Below are 20,093 nucleotides of genomic sequence, written 5' to 3' on the forward strand. Positions count from 1 at the left end.
CATTAAAATGTCCAACTACAACTACTACTACTAAAAACAGGCTGTCAGAAGAGCAAAAATGGAAGCAGAAACTTCATCCATGCAGGTCGTTATGGTGATTGAGTGCAGCTTGTGGGGGAGACACTTGGTATCCCAGCAAAAATGGACTGGATTGTCCAGAGTAGAGCGGGCTCCCAAAATGCAACACTTTGCTCATCTTAAACATTATAATAAGAGATTGATGGGCAATCGAAATTTAGGATTTGCCAACAGAAATCTAAAACGAAAAACTTTTCAAACTAAAGTGAGAAACGCTTAACCAAAGTCATTTTTAACAACCAATTAGGGGACTTGATATAGTTAAGCCATCAGTCAGTGGCTAGCATCAGCAAGTTAACAACATGAACACGAATCAGGGCTCAGCTAGTAGACACCTGTTGGCCCCGGATGGTTCGGATTGGAATTGAGAGTCCAGTTCCCAAGTGGAGACTCCTGCTCCGGTTTTGTGCATCCACCGTGAAGGTCCATCCACTCCTGAATGTGTGTCCATGTGTAATCATGGGGGTTCCCATTCATTGTCATGCTAATCGCGGCCGTGGGAGGGAGTCTGTGCGGTAGAGGGATACGCAGACGGAGAGGCGAGGGGAAGAGATATTGACAATGAACTGTCCGAGAGGGGCTCTCCTTGACTGAAGCGCTGTGTGAGTGTGAGTGTGCGCGAGCGTGTGTGTGTGTGTGTGTGTGTGTGTGCATGCGTGCACTTGCTTCCTTCTCTTATTGGAGTGTCGACATTACAGCAGGTGGGTAGAATTAAGTAGCAGGCATGTCCGTGTTGTTTTACTTTGTCACTTTTGTGTTACCTTGTGTGTCTGTTTTACTTTGCGTGTGTGCACATGTAGTCATTAATGTGTTACTTTGTATTTATTTTACCTTCCACTTGTTTAACTGTGTCTCTTGGGGATTTTCTTTTACTTCAAATTTAACGTGAGTTTGGCTCGGTATTCATATTTGTGACCAGTCAGGTTGTCAGTGTTCATGCATGCGTGCTTCATGTTTTTGCTGTGCTTAATGCATTGTGGATCAAAGACTGTGCTCCTGTGACTGAATGAAAAGTTGTGGGCCTTTTGAGATACAGCTTTATTCTGTGGCTGCTCAGCATAAGGTATTGCAGTGTTTTCAGTAACTTTGTACTGGAGAATATAAATTACATGTCCATACATTTTTAAATTGTATTGAAAAGTTTAATATGAGATTGAGAACAGATTTATTGGTATTGCAACATGTTAGGCAGCAGTATGTGGCCATCATCCGTACAGTAGCTTTCTACGGTCGACCAGAACACAACTCCACTGAAGCAGAGGAAGAGTTAGGGCTGTTTGTTTAAACTGTAATGCCGATAATCCTCTGTATGGATTGTCTGCCCAACTGCAGTGTTTATTGGTCCGAACCCTTCCGTTTGGTCTATTATTGTAGCAAAAAAATTATCTCATGAGAAAGAAATACACACATTTTATATTTCTACTCGCAGGCTTTCGGCATTAACTTTGTGCAGCTTCTGCTAAACTATTTGTCCTTCCTGATTATGATATTTAATTTGCATTGTTTCTGAATTGCTAAGTTCTGGTTAGAAATTTAAATATTTAAATAGAGCTTACTTTATACTCATAGCAATAACTTTCTACCACAAATAAATCCCATATGCCAAACTGTGTTGGTTTTAATGGTGGAGATGGTTACTGGCCTTACTTACACACTCTTTGTATCCAGAAGTCTCTGATCACTCCAGGTATGCCAGTACATGAGTACATGCTCAGGGTCACCTTCTAGAACAATGTAAACATAGAAGGAAAAACCTGAGTATATGGGTCCTGTTTGATATCTGGATCATATCTGCATCATATGATATGCAGTACACAAGAATAACTTGAGCTAGTGTCTGCTTTACTAATTCACGTGTTCCCAGAGCTCCTCGGTTTCATTTTGTTCTTTGAAACTTCATCACGCAGACCTTGCATTCATTCAGCAATGCAAATTATATTGAAGTATTCCAAAGTGGAATAAAGTGGGTCAACACTTTGTACCTGTCCTGCTCTAAATTCACAGCAGTAGCACTTGTTCTCAAGTCCCGTAGCGTTATTAATCGTGTGTTTGTTTTGTGAAAGAGATCTTTCACAAAATCATTTTTTGAATGTGGGTCTTTTGCTAATCATTGATGTCTGTATTACATACCTCTTCTAATTCCACTGTCCCTAGACCACCTATCATTACATTTTGTGGGCAACATGGTGATACGATGTAATGCTGCTAAGTATGATCACATTGATCTTGACAATGTTAAGCGGAGATAATGATAGATGAAAGGATATTGTTTATTATAATCATTGTTTAGTTTTGTCGTTTTTTGTTGGTCCATCGGGTCAGCTCCATGTGTATCAGCATGCGATAAACACCACCACAATAAAATGATTGGATAACAAAAAAATGTCATCCTTATTCAGTGACATTACAGGACAGCGTGTTAGGATGAAGTGTTCACCTATTACTTTATTACATTTTTTTTTATGTTGAGTCATAGTTGTTGCTCCCAAATCCTTGTCAAGATAAGATTTGTGGTCTATTAATTCCGGGCATGGAGTTAAGTGTGTGTGTGTGTGTGTGTGTGTGTGTGTGTGTGTGTGTGTGTGTGTGTGTGTGTGTGTGTGTGTGTGTGTGTGTGTGTGTCTCCACGTGAAGCATAGCCAAACACACCTGTGTGAATTGTGTTCCACACCCACATTGTAAGCATATGAAACATGTGAGCAGAACTCTATGACGAGTTAATAGTTGGCGTCAATATAATCGCTGCCACACTGGAAATTTGTGTAACACACAGTCAGTCGGTGTAGGCGTACATTTTTGCTGAATAGAATGGCAGTCCATGTACTGTAACAGATCAAAATGTCCATTGAATAGAACAAAATGTATTCTATAATATACTAATAGGGTTTTGCACAACTGATATCCATTTTCTGTAGAATTAAGTTCAAAGAACATACTTTGTTTTGCTTCAAACATATCTTTTGTCAACAAAAGAATCTCTAATTGTGCAGAAAACAAAAATTGGAATTTCAGAAATTGGGTCAAAATCCTGTGTTGCCTTTCAGAGGAGGGGAAATAACAACGTAATCAAACATGAGAAGTAGAGCGTGGGACGTGCATGTTTGCATGCTTGTGTGTGTCAGTGCATGTGTGTGTTTTTGATCAAACGTGGGAATGAATGAGTGAACGGAATCCAATTAAAACCAAGGATTGTTTTGTGTGTGTGTTTGTGTATGTGTGTGTCACTCTTAACTTAAATACCACTGCATGTGGTCACGTTTTGATCAGAGGGGAAGGATTCACAGGATATTATTGATATTTATCACACATATACCAAACCTTTTAATTTTACCCTCTCCAACCCTCTCCAATACCCTCTCCAATATCTAAACATAAAAATCACTAACCTTATACTTTAACATTACCATCTATAACCTAATACCTAAACATCACCATCTCTAACCTTATCTTGACACTCAATCATATACCAGCCTTAACACAACCATCTCTAACCTAATCTTGGCATCTCTGACATAATATCTAAACCATACCATCTCTAACCTAGCCTTCATATCTAATACTTAAACATGACGTACTTCAACACATGTTTCTGTCGCAGCATGGGAATAATCATCAGAGGAAGGTTCGGGTCGCTCCCGTGGTGAGACGCAGGTCAATGTTTGTGTGGATTACCAGTGGACTTGTCTAGATAAAGCGTCTGCTGTCTAAATATAGGGCTCATTTATGCTCCTTAGAGCAGCGCTAGTCCAAACTCCGGATATGACTAATGGCAAGACGATCTTTTATGACGACGTTTTTTTTTTTTTTTTTTTTTTTATAATTGAGGTCTACCAGACACCAATTGGAAACCCCGACCAAAATCAACAACTTGAACCAGTTCAGTGGCATTTCCCCTTCTTCTCCACCATCACCGACTCCCTCTTGCCTCTACGTACTACCCAACACCCACATAAATCACCCCCGCGCCCCTCCCGTCTTCTCTCTCCTCTTTCGCATTTATTTATATTTCTCTCACCCTTTCTCCTCCTTTTTAGTATTCTCTCGTTCTCTCTCCCTCTCTTTCTCGGTTTCGCCTTAAGCTTTGTCCCTCCTTTTTCACAACTCTTTTCTTTTTTACTATGGTCTCTCGTTTTGTCCTTGTCTCACTTTGCTTGGCCCGTCCCCCTGGCTCGTCCCCCTGGCCCGTCCCCTGTGTTGTCCCTCGGGCCCCTCGGAGCCGATAGGTCTGTCCTCTCTGTCCCGGGCCATTGTGCTCCGAGAGACAACAAGCCACAGTCCACTCCACTTTAAGGCCTCATTGAGGCGAGGCAGTGGTGCGTGTACAACCAACACACACCCGTCACACAAACACAGCACACACACACTTGTCACACAGCCAAGATCAGGCCTGGCCCAACGATAGTGAGAACATAGATCAAATGCCAGGCAGGCAAGACCAGGAGAAAGAATGGGAGGAGGAGGAGGAGGAGGAGTGGTTTGGGAGGGGGGGGATGGGTGCGTTTGATTGAACATGGATTCCCCGTTTTCCCCCACATTCTTCTGTGTTGGTCTCCCTCTTTACCTTTCCATGTCTCCCTCTGCTGCCCCATTCTCTATCCCTCTCTCCTATCTCTCCACCATATATTCAGGTCTGATCCTCCTCTCCTTTACGTCTTTCTTGATCGCTCTCTCGTATCCATTGCTGCAATTAAGCCCTGTGTGTATCACAAATTGGTTTCTATTGCTTTCTCTCTCTCTCTACTTTCTGTTTCCCACGTTGTCATCTGCCTGGGCTTCATCACATGCAGGGATTGTTCCTCTTCGTAAGGGGGCTGAATATATTTATTCAAATCTTCTCTAGTTTATTTGCCTGTGGAAATAATTTCCTTTCAGGCATCAAACCACAGTTTTGTAGCCTGGGAACCACATGAATCTTCAGGATAATGTTTTATTTGCTTTGGCATATGCGTCTGGCCCCCTGCCTATTCAGACAGACGTCCAGCAGACCTGGCCCGGGTCGGGCGATCACAGCCTTTTAGCTAATACGGGGCGGGATTGAACAGAGAATCTCCTGTGAGAATGGGTGAGGCGTTTTCATGTACGACCAACATGGCTTGCCTATGCTGTGTCACACATATTGTTGCTCTGATTGGTTGACTGTCTTTCCAATTACCATCCCGAGGCATTTTGGTTCTGGGCCCACCTTTAGAGTAGAAAATGTACTGAGAGGATCCTGAGAGGTTCAGAATTGGTCCGACGTTGGCAGGTTATCTGTTTCGTACACATGGCCGATAACTAGATTACATATAAAATGAGTGTAGAAATCTCACGGCAGTGGACCAGACCCAGCCGGTCCACGACGCTGAAGCTCACTCTCTCTCTCCTCCTCTGCCTCCACAGAGATGACCCTGCTGTCGGCTGAACGCAAGTCCCTGGACTCCAGCCCTCTGTCGGACACGGCCCCCGCCACCGCCTCCGCCCTGGCCCCCGGCGGCCCCGCCCCCTCCCCCGGGGCCGAGGACCCCGAGCTGAGGATGATGGAGAAGCGGGAGAAGGTGGTGGAGGAGCTGCTGCAGACGGAGAAGGACTACATCAAGGACCTGCAGATGTGCGTCAGCGAGATCGTGGAGCCGCTCCAGCGCAAGCAGGTGGGTGGTGGTGTCTGGTTGGGTGGGGGGGCGGGGTTGGGGGTGTTATGGGTGGTGCTGGGTTGGCAGGAGGGTGTTGGTAGTTGGTAGGTTTTGATGGTAGGTTGGTGCCTGGCTGGAGGGCGAGTGTTTTATTAGGTTTAAGGCTGTACCAAAATTCTTTGCACTAAGTTTTTAAATGAGTTAGTTCACTCCTTTTGTTACGGGATTTATCGGAAATGAAATGTGCTTTTTATAATAAAATGTAAATTCTACTATTATTGTTAATGTTGAGAGAGAGAAAATAACCAGTTCAATCATTTAAAAGATTTCATGTATGTGGAAAACGTTAACAGAGTGAACCCCGTTTGAAACAAGCATCTCATACCCTACGCGTGTACCTAATCTGTGTTGAATCCCCGTTGCCTTTAAAGGTGCAGAACGTGGACTATGACGGCCTGTTCGGAAACATCGGCTCGGTCATCGACCTCTCACAGCGGCTCTTCCGCGAGCTAGAGGAGACTGACTCCATCGGTGAGAAGACATTTCCTCCTTCAGAGATACATTCTTCTTCTTCTTCTACTCTCTGTGGTTTTCATAACTCTCCCATTCTTTTTTCGTATTGCTATGGTTATATGACAAAGGTGGTAAAAACTTTTTTCACCAAAACATGAAATACATTGCTAAAAGTCACACATTCAGTTAGAGGAAGTTTAAAGAAAGATAAACAGAATTGTATGCATATGTAGCATTCATATCGCTTATGCATCTATATAATTTTTTATATTTAACCCATCTTTTATGTTGTGTTCTGCAGGAAAGGTGTTTCTGGACTTTAAATCTGAGCTGGAGGACGTGTACAAGATCTACTGTCAGAACCACGACGACGCCATCGCTCTGCTGGGGACCTACGAGAAGGACGAGAGCATCCAGCGGCACGTCCTGGAGTGTCTGGAGAAGCTCAGGTGACTAGCTCTAAGAGCTGCTAACTCCAGAATTGCTAGCTCTTTAGAAATGATTGGATTTAGAAAGGCTATCTTAGAATTAGAACGTCTAGCTTTAGCACTGCAATTTTTTAGAAAGACTTTCACAAGAAGAACTGGTTTGCTTGTCGAATTTCTAGTATCAGAATTTGTAGCTTTAGAACGTCTAGACAAGAGTGCTAGCTCAAGAAGTGCTGGAAAAAGAATTGCTACGTTGAGAATGCTAATTTGAAAAGCAAATAACTTAAGTGTTTTAGGATATCTGAGGAGGACATGCACGGTTCGTGAAATGGGAATGAAATACTACGACATGTTTAATCGTCTTGTTGATGTGTGTGACACCCTTAATGAAGCAGTGCTCTCTGATATCAGAAAGTATCCGAGTGCGTCTATTGCCCTTCAACATGCATGCGTGTGAAAACCAACAACATGCAACTTTCCCTTGGGTGTGTGTTTTTAATGCATGAACCCTGACCGTATGAAACAACTACAAGGTTGAGGTTAAACATTAACAGTCAATAACTGAAGGTTATGCATTTGAGTCAGAGTTTCTCAGCTTGGAAACATGAATCATGAAACTATCAATACCAACATCATTCCTTAATGAGTCGTCAGGAGTGTAAAGTCTGGGGTTTGGTTATCGGAGTCAATTCCAAGGCAATCGGGTTTGACAGTTTAGTTGTTATTTTTGTCTTTTTAATCAAAATGAAATACGGCGACTTTCTTGACACACACACACACACACACACACACACACACACACACACGTCATCAAAGGTGACATACTATGCAAGCACGTTAAGAATGTCCTCCGCCAGGTTGGTCTTGTCTCATTGTCGCAGGTATTTAGGGGACTACAGTCACACAGGATCTTGCTTTGTCCTGTTGAACGCTATCAGCCATCTTTGTTTGATGGTACTGACACCTAGCCTGTGGTAGAAGGGAAGCCCATAGGGGACGAAGGGGCATACTATGACCGAGAAAAAAAAGAAAATCCTCAAAAACCAGACTACATGATGAATAACGGTATAAAACAAACCGGGTCTAAACCAAATTGACATTGGATTTAGGCTGGATTATTTGCCTCTGGTTACTGCTGTTTTCGTTGTCCCTTTGGAAGGTGTGAACAGTAAAGTCAACACAACAAGGTGCCCCAGCTTCTGTTAGCATAGCCACCTGACCTAGTGAAGACCTTGTAGGGGAACTAGAGAGACACACCGCAACACTTTTTGTACACTATAACACATTTTTTAAACAAAAATTTTAAGATTTTAATGTATAAGGGACTTTAGCGAGTTTTCTAATACAAAAACAAACAATTTTAACTCCTATCCTTTTTTTAATTTATTAATTTAATTTTAGGTAACTTTTGTGGCTCTATTGTAATCAATACAGAAATGATATAGCTATATAATAATACAGTAATGATGTAGCTATATAAATCTATTTATAAATCTATATATATATATACTGTAGTTTAACAACCCCTGACTTTAAGTGCTCACGCACCAGTAACAGCGTATATTTTGTCACGCGTGGCGGTATTTATATTAAACATTGAGTCTACAGGGAAGTTCCGTGCTTGAAAGTCTTTTTTTTTATTTTTTATAAGCGAGCGCAGCTCTTCGGACAATTCATTCATTCAGTTTGGGAGCGAAGCCTCTGGCCAGTCAAGAAGAAACGATATAAGCCGTAACCATGGCAACCCTGCTCCAATATCCCAGTGGGGCACTGCTCAAATTCTTCTGTACTTACAGGAAGAACAACGGGAAGCCGGGTTGTTTAGTGGCCACAGTCGTTTAGGGGGTCTGTTAGTGTTCAGTGGTTATGTCGTTTAGGAGTTTTAGTCTCTCTGTAGTTATGGTTTATTACTTCTATAATTCCATAGCTCTGTAGTTAAGACTTTCTATATGTTTAACAGTTATGTCGTTGAGAGGTTCTAAACTCCTGTAGTTTAGTCATCCTGTAATTACGTAGTTTAGTAGTTCTGTAGCTTTAGTAGATCTGTAGTAGTTGGACTGGCCTCAACACGACAGCAGAGCTCCTCCATCTACTCTTTGTGTGTGAACTGTGTTTTAGACTCTGAGGCATCTCTGTACTTGCATTCGCTGTGTATGTGAACACCAAGGCTACTCTAAAACCCATCATGTGTTATCCCTCTCTCTCCTCTTCACCTCTGCCACAGGGCTGTCTATCGAGCGTGGTAAGTTTCTTCCCCCTCAAAGTCCTTTCTGTCTGAGATCATTTCCTTGCATGAGAAATCATCCCGTCCCCGCATGCCATCGGCTCCTACTAATCTACCGGCCTGGGAATGACATGCAGGCGCCTGTGTGTGTGTGTTTACCGTACATCCTGTGGTGGCTTTTTAAACTCAAGCTGCGTGTGCGCGTGTGTGTGTGTGTGCTGTGTGAACTTGTGGCTCTACAATGGATCATACTGTCCTGTTTCCTCTGCAGGAATTAATGGGCTTTCTTATTTGTGTGTGTGTGTGTGTGTGTGTGTGTGTGTGTGTGTGTGTGTGTGTGTGTGTGTGTGTGTGTGTGTGTGTGTGTGTGTGTGTGTGTGTGTGTGTGTGTGTGTGTGTGTGTGTGTGTGTGTGTGTGTGTGGGCTCGCGCTGCGCCTTTATTGTGAAGGGTTCCGCTACTCCTTGTGTGCTCTGTGGTCCAAGAGAAAAATGATTGTTTTTCTGGACAACGCTGAGAGGGGGTTGTGGTGGTGGTGCAGGGAAGGGCTAAGGGTTTCCTAAAATGCTTGCTTTATGCCATCTAGTGGCGGATTAACAGCGGAAACATAACGTTTAAAAGCAACAAAAAACTCCTAAAAATAAAGTTGCTCTTGATTGCCTGCCATAACGAAATACATTTGTTTTATAATTAACTGATTTGTTATGTGATTGAAATCAGAACAGTAGCATCCTCAAGCCAATCAAAGCAAGTAGTATGATTATTGATCTGCTTGCCATTCTCTCGAAAAAAATATGACATAATGGTGGCTTTTTTTACGTTTTTTATGTCTTTAGTAAGCTTGAAATGCTACTCTCAGAACATCAACGCCCAGATTATCCGCTGCTGCCTCTCGCTCTGCCTCTCGCTCGCTCGTGTGCCTCGCTCTCCTCAATCCAGTCCACCTCTTGCTCCGCCTCCCTGGTTCTCCTTTCAACCTCGCTGTGGATCTCCTCTCTCCGTCTGACACTCTCTCTCCCACTCTCTCTCTCTCTCTCTCTCTCTCTCCTGGCCCAGGGGGAAGACCAACTACATCAACCTGGGCTCCTTCCTCATCAAGCCGGTGCAGAGGGTGATGCGCTACCCCCTGCTGCTCATGGAGCTCCTGGGGGCCACCCCCGAGGGCCACCACGACCACGCCCAGCTCTCGCTAGCCCTGCTGGCCGTCAAGGAGATCAACGTCAACATCAACGAGTACAAGCGCCGCAAGGACCTGGGTACGTCTGCTGCAGGGCTGGTTGGAGCTGGCCTGGGTGTAGCTGGCCTGGGTGTAGCTGGGCTGGGTGTAGCTGGGCTGGGTGTAGCTAGACTGGGTGTAGCTAGGCTGGGTGGAGCTAGGCTGGGTGTAGCTAGGCTGGGTGGAGCTGGGCTGGGTGTAGCTGGGCTGGGTGTAGCTAGGCTGGGTGTAGCTAGGATGGGTGGAGCTAGGCTAGGTGGAGCTAGGCTGGGTGTAGCTGGGCTGGGTGTAGTTGGGCTGGGTGGAGCTAGGCTGGGTGTAGTTGGGCTGGGTGGAGTTGGGCTGGGTGGAGCTAGGCTGGGTGTAGTTGGGCTGGGTGTAGTTGGGCTGGGTGTAGCTGGGCTGGGTGTAGCTAGGCTGGGTGTAGCTAGGATGGGTGGAGCTAGGCTAGGTGTAGCTAGGCTGGGTGTAGCTGGGCTGGGTGTAGTTGGGCTGGGTGGAGCTAGGCTGGGTGTAGTTGGGCTGGGTGGAGTTGGGCTGGGTGGAGTTGGGCTGGGTGGAGCTAGGCTGGGTGTAGTTGGGCTGGGTGTAGCTAGGATGGGTGGAGCTAGGCTGGGTGGAGCTGGGCTGGGTGGAGCTGGGCTGGGTGGAGCTAGGCTGTTGGTTCTGTTCTCTGACTCCGCCGCGCCCTCTGCTGTCCACAGTGATGAAGTACAGGAAAGGGGACGAGGACACGCTGATAGACAAGATCTCCAAGCTCAGCATGCACTCCATCATCAAGAAGTCGAACCGTGTCAGCAGCCACATCAAACACCTCACCGGCATGTCCCCCCAGGTATCTAAGCGCTCGGCTGGCCCTTTTACTTCTGCTGTTATTTTACAGTTCTCTTTTTAATTGAATGTCTTTTAAAGATTGCCCTTTTTTAAATGTCTAAGTGATTCCTCTCTATGTTAAGCTCTCTGGAAGGTCTTAAGGCCGATTCATAACTCCGGATCCAGACAAAATTCGTCCATCCGTATATATAGTATAATATAAGTATAAAGGTACCTATATCGTATAATATAAGTATATAATGTTAAATACAATATACATATCGGATATTATACTACTCTCTCTATTTTCGTGAATGGTTGGATTTCTGACTCTATACTGCCGCCTCGATTTCCGTTGGTATTGCGTCCTTTGAGACAAAGCCAGTGGAAGGGAGTCTGCTCAAACCGTAGCGTTTGTTTCCCCTCAGGTCAAGGACGAGGCGTTTGACGAGGCGGAGAAGAGGTTCCGTCTGCAGGAGAGGCTCATCAAGTCCTTCATCAGGGACATCTCCCTCTACCTGCAGCACATCCGCGAGTCTGCCTCGGTCAAAGTGTTGGCGGCCATCAGTTTCTGTGACATCTACACGGACCGCAGCTTCATGGACCCCGAGTGCTTCCAGAGAGCTCACCGCTCCATCAGCGACAAGCAGTTCACCCACTTTGTAAGACCTCGACCTCCTGCTGCCGCTTACTGTGGAGTCAGCCGCCACAGGCTTTATCCCAGTGCCACCAGGGCTTTACCATTTAACCTTTACCCTTTAACCTTTCCCCTTTTACCTTTCCCCTTATCGGTCCGTTGGCCTCATTGAGATTGGCCCCAGCGCTTTTTGTCTGGGAGTCTAACCTGCCCCATCCCCCACACGCTATCCTGCTGAGTTAACGTTAACTGACCTGGAGACCTATGACATCGTTACACAGGGATTAGATCATATTTAATACGATTGCCCCCCCGAAAAGGTCCAACATTTGATTGATTCGATTCGAAAATGTGACTTGGACAAAAATACAAGGTCATGTGACCAACAACTAACCCCTTTGATTTTCTCTCTCTCCCTCTCTCTCTCTCTCTCTGTCTCTCTGTCTCTCTGTCTCTCTGTCTCTCTGTCTCCCTCTCCCCCTCTCCCCCTCTCCCCCTCTCCCCCCTCTCTCTCTCCGAGCAGAAAGAGCGCACGGAGGCCCTCGTCACGGGGCCCCTGAACCAGCTGCTGCTCATGTTCGCCGGGCCCCACAAGCTGATCCAGAAGCGCTTCGACAAGCTGCTGGACTACGACGGCTGCAAGGAGCGCGCCGAGCGCATGAAGGAGCGCCGCGCCCAGGAGGAGCTGCGCGCCGCTCGCAACAACTACGAGGCGCTCAACGCCCAGCTGCTGGACGAGCTGCCCAAGTTCCACACGGCGGCCGAGGAGCTGCTGACCGGCTGCGTGCGCGCCTTCGCCCGCGCACAGAAGGACTTTGTGAAGCGGACCCTCGGCGAGCTGAAGCCCCTGCTGCAGGTAGGACGGGTGGGGAGGAGGGGGGGGGGGGGGGGGGGGGGCGCTGGAGGGATGAGTGGGGAGGTGGAGGTGAATGAGTAGAGAGATGGATGGAGGAATTGATGGATGGAGGGTGAGGTAAATGCATTGGGGGGGTGGAGGGATAAATGAGCAGGAGGGATGGGATGAATGGGGGGAGATGAGCGATGGATGGATGGGTGGGTGGGGAGGTCGAGATGAATGGGAGGGGGATGTGGAAAAGGAGATATGGATGGGTTGGAGGATGGATGGATGACGGATTGAGGAAGGATGTATGGAGGGAACAATTGATGGGTGGGGAGGGGGAGGTTAATGGAAAGTGGAGGGTGGGACGGACGGACGGATGGATGGAGGAGGAGGCGGGAGGGTCCTGTTAAGATGATGAGGGAGGAGGAGGGAGGGCAGGGCAAGGAAGAGGGTTGTTATGACGATGGAGGAGGCGGAGGTCGAGTGAGTTGTTTTTTAGGAAGATTGAGGAAGTCGGTGTGAGGTAGATGTGGTTGGTGTGGTGTGACTTGGGTCAACACATGGTTCATATCCCGCCTTTACTGACTCATCGGCTCTTTGCCTCTCCTCCTCCTCCTCCTCCTCCTCCTCCTCCTCTTCCTCCAGGTCTCCAGTCTCTGCAGCACGGAGGGGAACCTGGTGTCGGTGTTCCAGGAGGAGTACACGCGCGTCCTGAAGCTCCTCCAGAGCTTCAGCTTCTGCCCCGAGAATCTGCCCGCCTCCTCCTCCACCACCACCGGCACCTCCACCTCCATCTCCTCCTCGTCCTCGTCCTCCACCATGCGGAAGACCTTCGACAAGAAGCCCGTGGAGAAGCAGAACTCCAAGAAACAGCTCCAGGGGCCGGTACGTCGAGATGGTCCTCCATTTGAGGCTTCCTCTCAGTCTATTGCACTCCCTGTCCTCACTGTTGCTGCCAGCCAGGACTCTAGGGGAGCTGTGATGGCTTCATTTGTTAACTATCATCATTAAGCTGCAGATACTTTTATTCCAGCTCAGCCGATATATGATTCTATTTCTTTTTTTTATGTTATGAAATTTTTTTCTTTAGATACAAATTGTATAGAATTTGTAAATTGTGTACAAATTGTTGTAATAATGTCCCGACGGTCCTCTTGGGGATCCAGAAAGTGCTCTGTCTTCAAGCCACTGGTTCTTGCTCTGTCCTAACCGTATGTTTTATTCCCTCCGGGTCCCTCAGCCCAACTACATCCCCCAGACGGACGAGCAGCGCTCGTGCCTGCTGGCGCGCTACACCCCGGAGAAGCTGTTCCGGGCGGAGAGGAACTTCAACGCGGCGCAGGACCTGGACATGTCGGTGATGGAGGGCGACCTGGTGGGGGTCATCAAGCAGCAGGACCCCATGGGCAGCAACAACCGCTGGCTCATTGACAACGGAGGTGAGCCCACTGCACCTGGCCGACGGCGGGGGGAGAGATGGCATTTTTTGTTGGGCTTTTTAGGACTTGTAGGAAGAAGTTAAAGACGGTGGGTTGAAAGAAGAGAGCGAAGGGAAGGTAGAACTGGGCAGATTTGTCCTCACTCCAATGCAAATTTAAGACATGCCAGACGGACAACCTACGTATAGAAGACAACTAGCAATGCATGTTGAAAGCAGTCTAAAATATACAAGGGTATAACCAGTATACTTACTGGTTGACCATATAGATGTACGAAAATAGCTCTGAGTGGATTTGAACATGGGTCGCTAGCAGATATATCCCCTACTTGATGGACGTACTAGCGGTTACAGCCATCAAGCTGACTCCAGACCCCTTCCTACAACATAGAGCTGCTCTATAAAAATGTAACTGTTTATTATGATTTATTATTTTTGTATTAATATTAATCTATTCATTATTTAAAAGGTTTCAGCTGGTTTCAGCTTTCAAAGCCTTCAATTTCATTGGCTAGTATGTACCACATCAAACTATCTCTCTTGTTGGAGATCAGCTATTTTATTTCCTTGTTTTCCTTTTTGTTTGAAATCTGATCCATAGAATGCCTCCTGATAATAATGGATATCATTGTCCTCCCTCCCCCCCCCCCCCCTCCAGTCACCAAGGGCTTCGTGTACAGCTCCTTCCTGAAGCCCTACAACCCGCGCCGCAGCCACTCGGACGTGTCCATCGAGAGCCAGTCGTCCAACGAGTCGGGCTACGGCGGCTCCTCCCCCGTCTTCTCCCGCCAGAACAGCACCAGCACTTTGACCTTCAACCAGGAGGCCGCCACCGTCAGCTTCAGCGCCGCCCAGCCCTCGCCGCAGCCCTCGCCGCAGCCCTCCATCGCCTCCGCCTCCGTCACCGGGCGCCGCCACCGACGACGGGACGAGCCCGCCTCCTTCGACCCGACCGGGAGCGCCTCGGCTCCTCGGAGGGAATACCCCCCGGAGCACGCGCTGCGGGACGCCACCGACGCCGCCGACGCCACCGCCGCCGCCGCCGCCGTCGCCGCGGACGACCGCCACAGGCACGCGGCGCATCACAGAGACTCCCAGGAGCGCCCGGGTCGGGCCGCGCCCGCCAAGGCGCCCGAGCCGTCGCCCACGGACGCCCCTCACAGCCGGAGCAGCGGGAGTTTACAGCGCTACGCTCAGGCGGACACGGGACCCGGCGGCGGGAACAACGGCGGTGGTTCCTCCCGGGGCCGTAGCCATGGCGACAGCGGCGGCAGCCTGAGGGGGAACGCGTACGCCCGGGACGTGGAGTACATGGAGCCGGAGCTGGAGCCGGAGGCCGATAAGGAGATAGACGGACACCAGGTGAGGGTGGGCTCTGGTGATGAGGGGGCCGGGACACTCATGACCAATGGCTGTGTGAGCTCTTCTGACACTGAGTCATGGAGTAGAATCGCTTTTGACCGAAGCCACTTAAATGTGAGGCTGAGAAAATTCAAAACATATGATTTTAAAATTAGAGTAATTCCATGAAATTCCCACCGCTGCAGAACCAGGTTTCTGATGACCAGCTGGACAGAACACAGGGATTTGAGGGTTTTGATCAGAGATTTGAGGTAGTGACCACCAATTCATAGACGGTGCTTTGGGTTGATTTAGTATCGGCCTTCTTCAACGATGCCCAAAGCCAGGGGACATTGGGTTAGGAACCCAAGACCCTTTTAGCTCGAGCCGCAAAAACTGTACCACAAGATTATCCTATGTTTCATATATTATGTTAATGTTATCGTATTACATGTATTATAGCAAATAATAATTTTGTGTGTGTGTGTGCGTGTGTCCCACCAGATCTACTACGCCCTCTACTCCTTCAGCGCCCGCTGTGCCAACGAGCTGACCATCGCGGCCCACGAGCGAGTCTGCATCCTCGAGTTCCACGACATGAACGGCAACGGCGAATGGTGGCTGGGGGAGGCGGGCGGTCGCCGCGGTTACGTTCCATCCAACTACATCCGCAAGTCCGAGTACACTTGAGGAATGGGGCGGGGCCGGTGATGCCTCGGTTAGATTCCCGACGGGACGCGTACGTTCCGCCAGAGGCTCTGGGCGTGCGTGAGCGTGCACGTGAGGGGGAGCGTGCACGTGAGCGAGCCCTGGACGCGAAGCTGTCAAGACAGTTTGAGCGGGAGTGGAAAGTGCCGCAGCACTACAATTGATCACATGACTTCCGAACGCCTTCCGATTGGACCGTTTTGGGACCTGATGTTGTTGCTGATAGTTCGCTAGCCAGACTTCTCTTTATTTTTTTAAGGATTTGGACCGAGTGCTCTCACCTGCCAGTTGGACAGCTAGTGTTCTACATGCCTATATTTATACAAAAACAACCTTGTTTTATGATGCAGTCTTTTTTTAGTAGCTGGGATCTCTGCGTATCCGACCTGTTTTGTACCAGGTGACAAACCCGTAGGGATTCGTCCACAGGAAGTCCCTCACCACTATGTCCACTACATGTATATACAAGAAGAGCGAGAGAAGAACAAAATGGTGTGAAACAGGAGAATGAATCGAACAAAAAAGCACGTGTGTGTGTGTGTGTGTGTGTGTGTGTGTGTGTGTGTGTGTGTGTGTGTGTGTGTGTGTGTGTGTGTGTGTGTGTGTGTGTGTGTGTGTGTGTGTGTGTGTGTGTGTGTGTGTGTGTGTGTGTGGTGGGTCCTGACCTGTTTTGAGCGTGCACTTTTACTTTGCACGTACAACAAGCTAGAGGCTTGTGTCAGCATTTCCACAATTCCCACAGATCTAAAGAAATGCATCTTAAAAAATGGTTGATTTTTGACTGTGAAGTCATGGTTTACAAAAGCACTCTTTGAATCTATATCGTTGATCTCCATGAGAACGGGGGCTGACCTTTTGTAAAGTAAACAGATGATGAGGTGTGTGGCATATATATATATATATATATATATATATATATATATATGATTAAAGGGAGGAGGTCGACCAATCAGTAGGCCACATTGATCCCTTGTTCACTTTACTTATTTGCATTCTATATAAAGCTCCTTGTTGAGACTGTATTTCTGCACTCCCATGCCAAGCTGTCACTGTTCGAATAAAAAATATTAACTGAAAAAAAAGTGTGTTCATGAGTCAATTGTGTCTTTAACAATTTGTATTTCAGACATATGGAGGACTATGCTTTTTATTGCAAAAGTAAATTTACTAGTCTGCTATCTTGGCCACGAATCCCTTGAAGACGAGATATTATTTCTCAATGGGACCTTCCTGGGTAAATAAAATAAATAATTGTGGTCTTGGAAGCGGGCGGTATCAGTTTTAAAGCCACACACCTGCAGGTAGCAAGGAGGTTCCCCAATGGTCCTGCTGAGCTGTCCAGAGGGGACCGTCCTCCTCATCATTCTCTCCATCATTGGGTTCCTGGTGCGGCCGCTCATAGCACTGTGGGCCGTCTGTATCTGGAAACCAGGTTTCTGATGCAGGTACTGTATATGCCGCTGGCAATGACTTGTTGTTTTGTAGATATGTTGCATACGTATGTATCAAGGGTGTGTGTATTCACGTCTTCTCCGTTGTCTGTGACTTGTGCTGGGTGAACTATACCAGCAGAAAAATATTCGATTTTAGTGGTTAAGAAATTCAAGATTCAGATCCCTTTACTATCCCTTGGCTACTGGTAACCGCGGTCTCTCCAGTTCGATTCTTCATCTGCTTACTTTATCCAGTATTTAACGTTTTACGTCTTTTTGCTACTCCAATTTTAATTGCTTTGTTGTTCTCCTCCTCAATTAAAAGTCTCTTTGGATGAAAGTTTCAATGACATTATAACCGTAACTGTTATAATACACTGCCTAGTTTGACTGGAGACTTCTCCTGTCGCTTTAGACTTTTCAATGTCTGAAATGGCGTCTTTTTGAGGTCAACATATTTTGTTAAAAAGTGTGTTTCCACTCTAAAGTCCCTAAGGTGTCCGGACTTACATCACTGGCGATCTCTCTGGAGGCTTTAGCGGTCTGGAAGGGGATGGCGTCCAACCTCAAGTCATAGCCCAGGGACATATCCCCTGGTCTGCGGACGCCTTGTATGCTTTCTACACGGAGAGAGAGACCAAACGGGTCAGGACCACAGCGGGAACACTGAGCAGTGTGACGAAATGTGATCAGATTTCATAAATGATGAATGTGGACCTTTATTTTGCCTCTGGAAAGAGCGTGGAGTTCGGGACAGCATTAGCATTGTCCTAACAAGCTAGCAACATTTGCTTGCTGGCAAAGCTAAATTAATTAATAACTGTACTGAGATATCATGAGAAAATGAGAATTGAATTTGTTCATAAACCAATATCATTGTACTAAGCATAACATACACATTTATAAATATAGTCAATTTGTAATTTTTACAATTTCATTGATAACTGCCATCAGCTGGAACTAATTCAATGGTTGAGCAAAACACGGCATGGTACTTTGACTATGTGAACCTTGAGTCTCTGTCCCCAGGTTACAGTAGTGAGGGTTCTTTACCTCACTGCACGGCTGATGGCTGTTCTTAGCGTGGACCATGTCTGGAGAGTCTGGAGACCATGATCTGGAGAGACGGTCAGAAGGCTGACGACACTTCTTCTGCAGGGAACCAAAGCCACAAAGAAGAAGAGGTTATGAAATCTAACCCACAACCTACAAGTAGGACATTGCAGACCCAAACTGCAGCACACAGCACACCTAAATGTTCACTATCTTGTTAAAAGTTTATCTGCAAACCATATTGTTCCTCTTTTGGCATGTGAAAAGTTTTGTGACCCCACCTGGCATCATGTTCCATACATTGATCCAACTTCTGAATATCCAGACTATGAAATATCAATGTCTAATAAACACATTGCACTACACTAACTAGTAGTTTTCTGTGAGCTGTAGTGGTCTGTCTAACCATTTCAAACCTTTAGAATAATTATTTCAATATGATATGATAATGTTTAATATCTATTTTAATGATTATATATTTAGCAGCAATGCATGGAAATATATTGTGTAACCAAAACCAAAAACAAACATTTTGAACAACATTTTGTGCATAATTTCTTTTATATAAATGTCCTGGACAAAATCTATTTATCATACCTTCATCTACATTCAGCATCATTGCAGAGCATCATTCTTTCCATCTAAATTAATAATCATGTCTCATTTGCAATCAATGATAGTCTTCCCTAAAAAGTTTAAATTATAATTACATAAACTTGCAAGTCAGCCCTTCTAAGAACAATTTCTAGTTAGATACATTGGGAGGCTCTACCATCTTAGAGGGTTCCTGTCCCCTGCCTTAACGTAACGGGCCTACTCCCACTTTACATGTCAATTTCTCTTCTCGTTAAAATTCATTGCAAATAAACTAGGAATTCCACAAAGTTGTATACAACAAACGAAGAAAGAAGAGTCTTAGAGGCAGTCAATTCATAATTACATTCAGCTTTATTGTGATGCGTGTCAATCCACCTTCTCCCTACAGATGGTACAGAAAGGGAAATGGCCCATTTCAAAATGGGAATAACCCTGGTAGAGATGTAACCTTGGTGACCCCAGCTCTGGGCCTTAGTTGCAGAGGTCTGTTTCACAGCATGTGATCATAATAAGATTGGTCTGAGATTGCAACAGGTCGAATTCGAACCCCTTCATGCAACTTCTGAAGTAATTTACCTCTGATAGGAAGAAATATTACTGGGACGAAGGTAGACCGCATTGGCGCTCATGTTGTAGGATCCTCTGCCCGCAGTGTTTCCCCCAGGAACTGTCTTAGTCAAGGTGGTGTTTTGGGGGTATTTTGCCCCGGGCGAGACTCCCTCCTTCCGAGGGGAAGGAGGGAGTCCGTTCCAATTTGGAAGACGCAGAGGTGAACTATCCCCCGCGCCCACTTTCGATTTCATTCAAGAAGCTTTATGGCGCGACTACTGTTGTAAACAGTATTACCAATGCATAGTTTATCTATATATTTTTTGTACCTGATGGAGGTATGTTTTCTTGTGCTACGAGATTTGTACTTTGTTCATGCATAATAATAAGAAGAAGAAGAAGAAGAAGAAGAGAAAAAAAAGAATGTAGGCCTATATATATATTTTTTTTTTTAAATACATTGGTAGTCAAGGCGGGGCCCTAGTGTTATTAAGGGGGCCGCCTTAACCATACAGTGCTGGGGGTAACACTGCCTGCACGTCTCTACTGTGTTATGACAGCTTATTCCTTTGCATCGTTTATGCACCTCAGAGCTTCTCCTACAGATCAAGTATAT

The 20,093-nt window shown here is 46.4% G+C and overlaps 2 protein-coding genes across 6 annotated transcripts in view; one reads left to right on the forward strand and one right to left on the reverse strand.

Annotated features, from left to right (window-relative positions):
- Window positions 1-16,927, forward strand: part of dnmbp (dynamin binding protein) — a 42,703-nt gene extending 25,776 nt beyond the window's left edge. For 2 of the 3 annotated variants that reach the window (XM_060036441.1, XM_060036443.1), the window contains 12 exons: window positions 5,458-5,705; window positions 6,119-6,218; window positions 6,502-6,649; window positions 8,853-8,870; window positions 9,908-10,107; window positions 10,772-10,902; window positions 11,309-11,542; window positions 12,041-12,373; window positions 13,004-13,243; window positions 13,599-13,797; window positions 14,455-15,158; window positions 15,642-16,927. In XM_060036441.1, coding sequence (XP_059892424.1) covers window positions 5,458-5,705; window positions 6,119-6,218; window positions 6,502-6,649; window positions 8,853-8,870; window positions 9,908-10,107; window positions 10,772-10,902; window positions 11,309-11,542; window positions 12,041-12,373; window positions 13,004-13,243; window positions 13,599-13,797; window positions 14,455-15,158; window positions 15,642-15,827 — 2,741 coding nt within the window. In that variant the 3' untranslated portion in view covers window positions 15,828-16,927. The remainder of the gene's footprint in view (window positions 1-5,457; window positions 5,706-6,118; window positions 6,219-6,501; window positions 6,650-8,852; window positions 8,871-9,907; window positions 10,108-10,771; window positions 10,903-11,308; window positions 11,543-12,040; window positions 12,374-13,003; window positions 13,244-13,598; window positions 13,798-14,454; window positions 15,159-15,641) is intronic. The other variant, XM_060036442.1, reaches the window with a different exon arrangement.
- Window positions 16,928-19,267: 2,340 nt separating this feature from the next.
- Window positions 19,268-20,093, reverse strand: part of nrap (nebulin-related anchoring protein) — a 30,520-nt gene continuing 29,694 nt past the window's right edge. For all 3 annotated transcript variants that reach the window (XM_060036440.1, XM_060036439.1, XM_060036438.1), the window contains one exon: window positions 19,268-20,076. The gene's annotated coding sequence lies outside the window, so the exon portion shown is untranslated. The remainder of the gene's footprint in view (window positions 20,077-20,093) is intronic.

This window comes from Gadus macrocephalus, chromosome 18 (genome assembly GCF_031168955.1).
Source record: "Gadus macrocephalus chromosome 18, ASM3116895v1".
Taxonomy (NCBI): domain Eukaryota; kingdom Metazoa; phylum Chordata; class Actinopteri; order Gadiformes; family Gadidae; genus Gadus; species Gadus macrocephalus.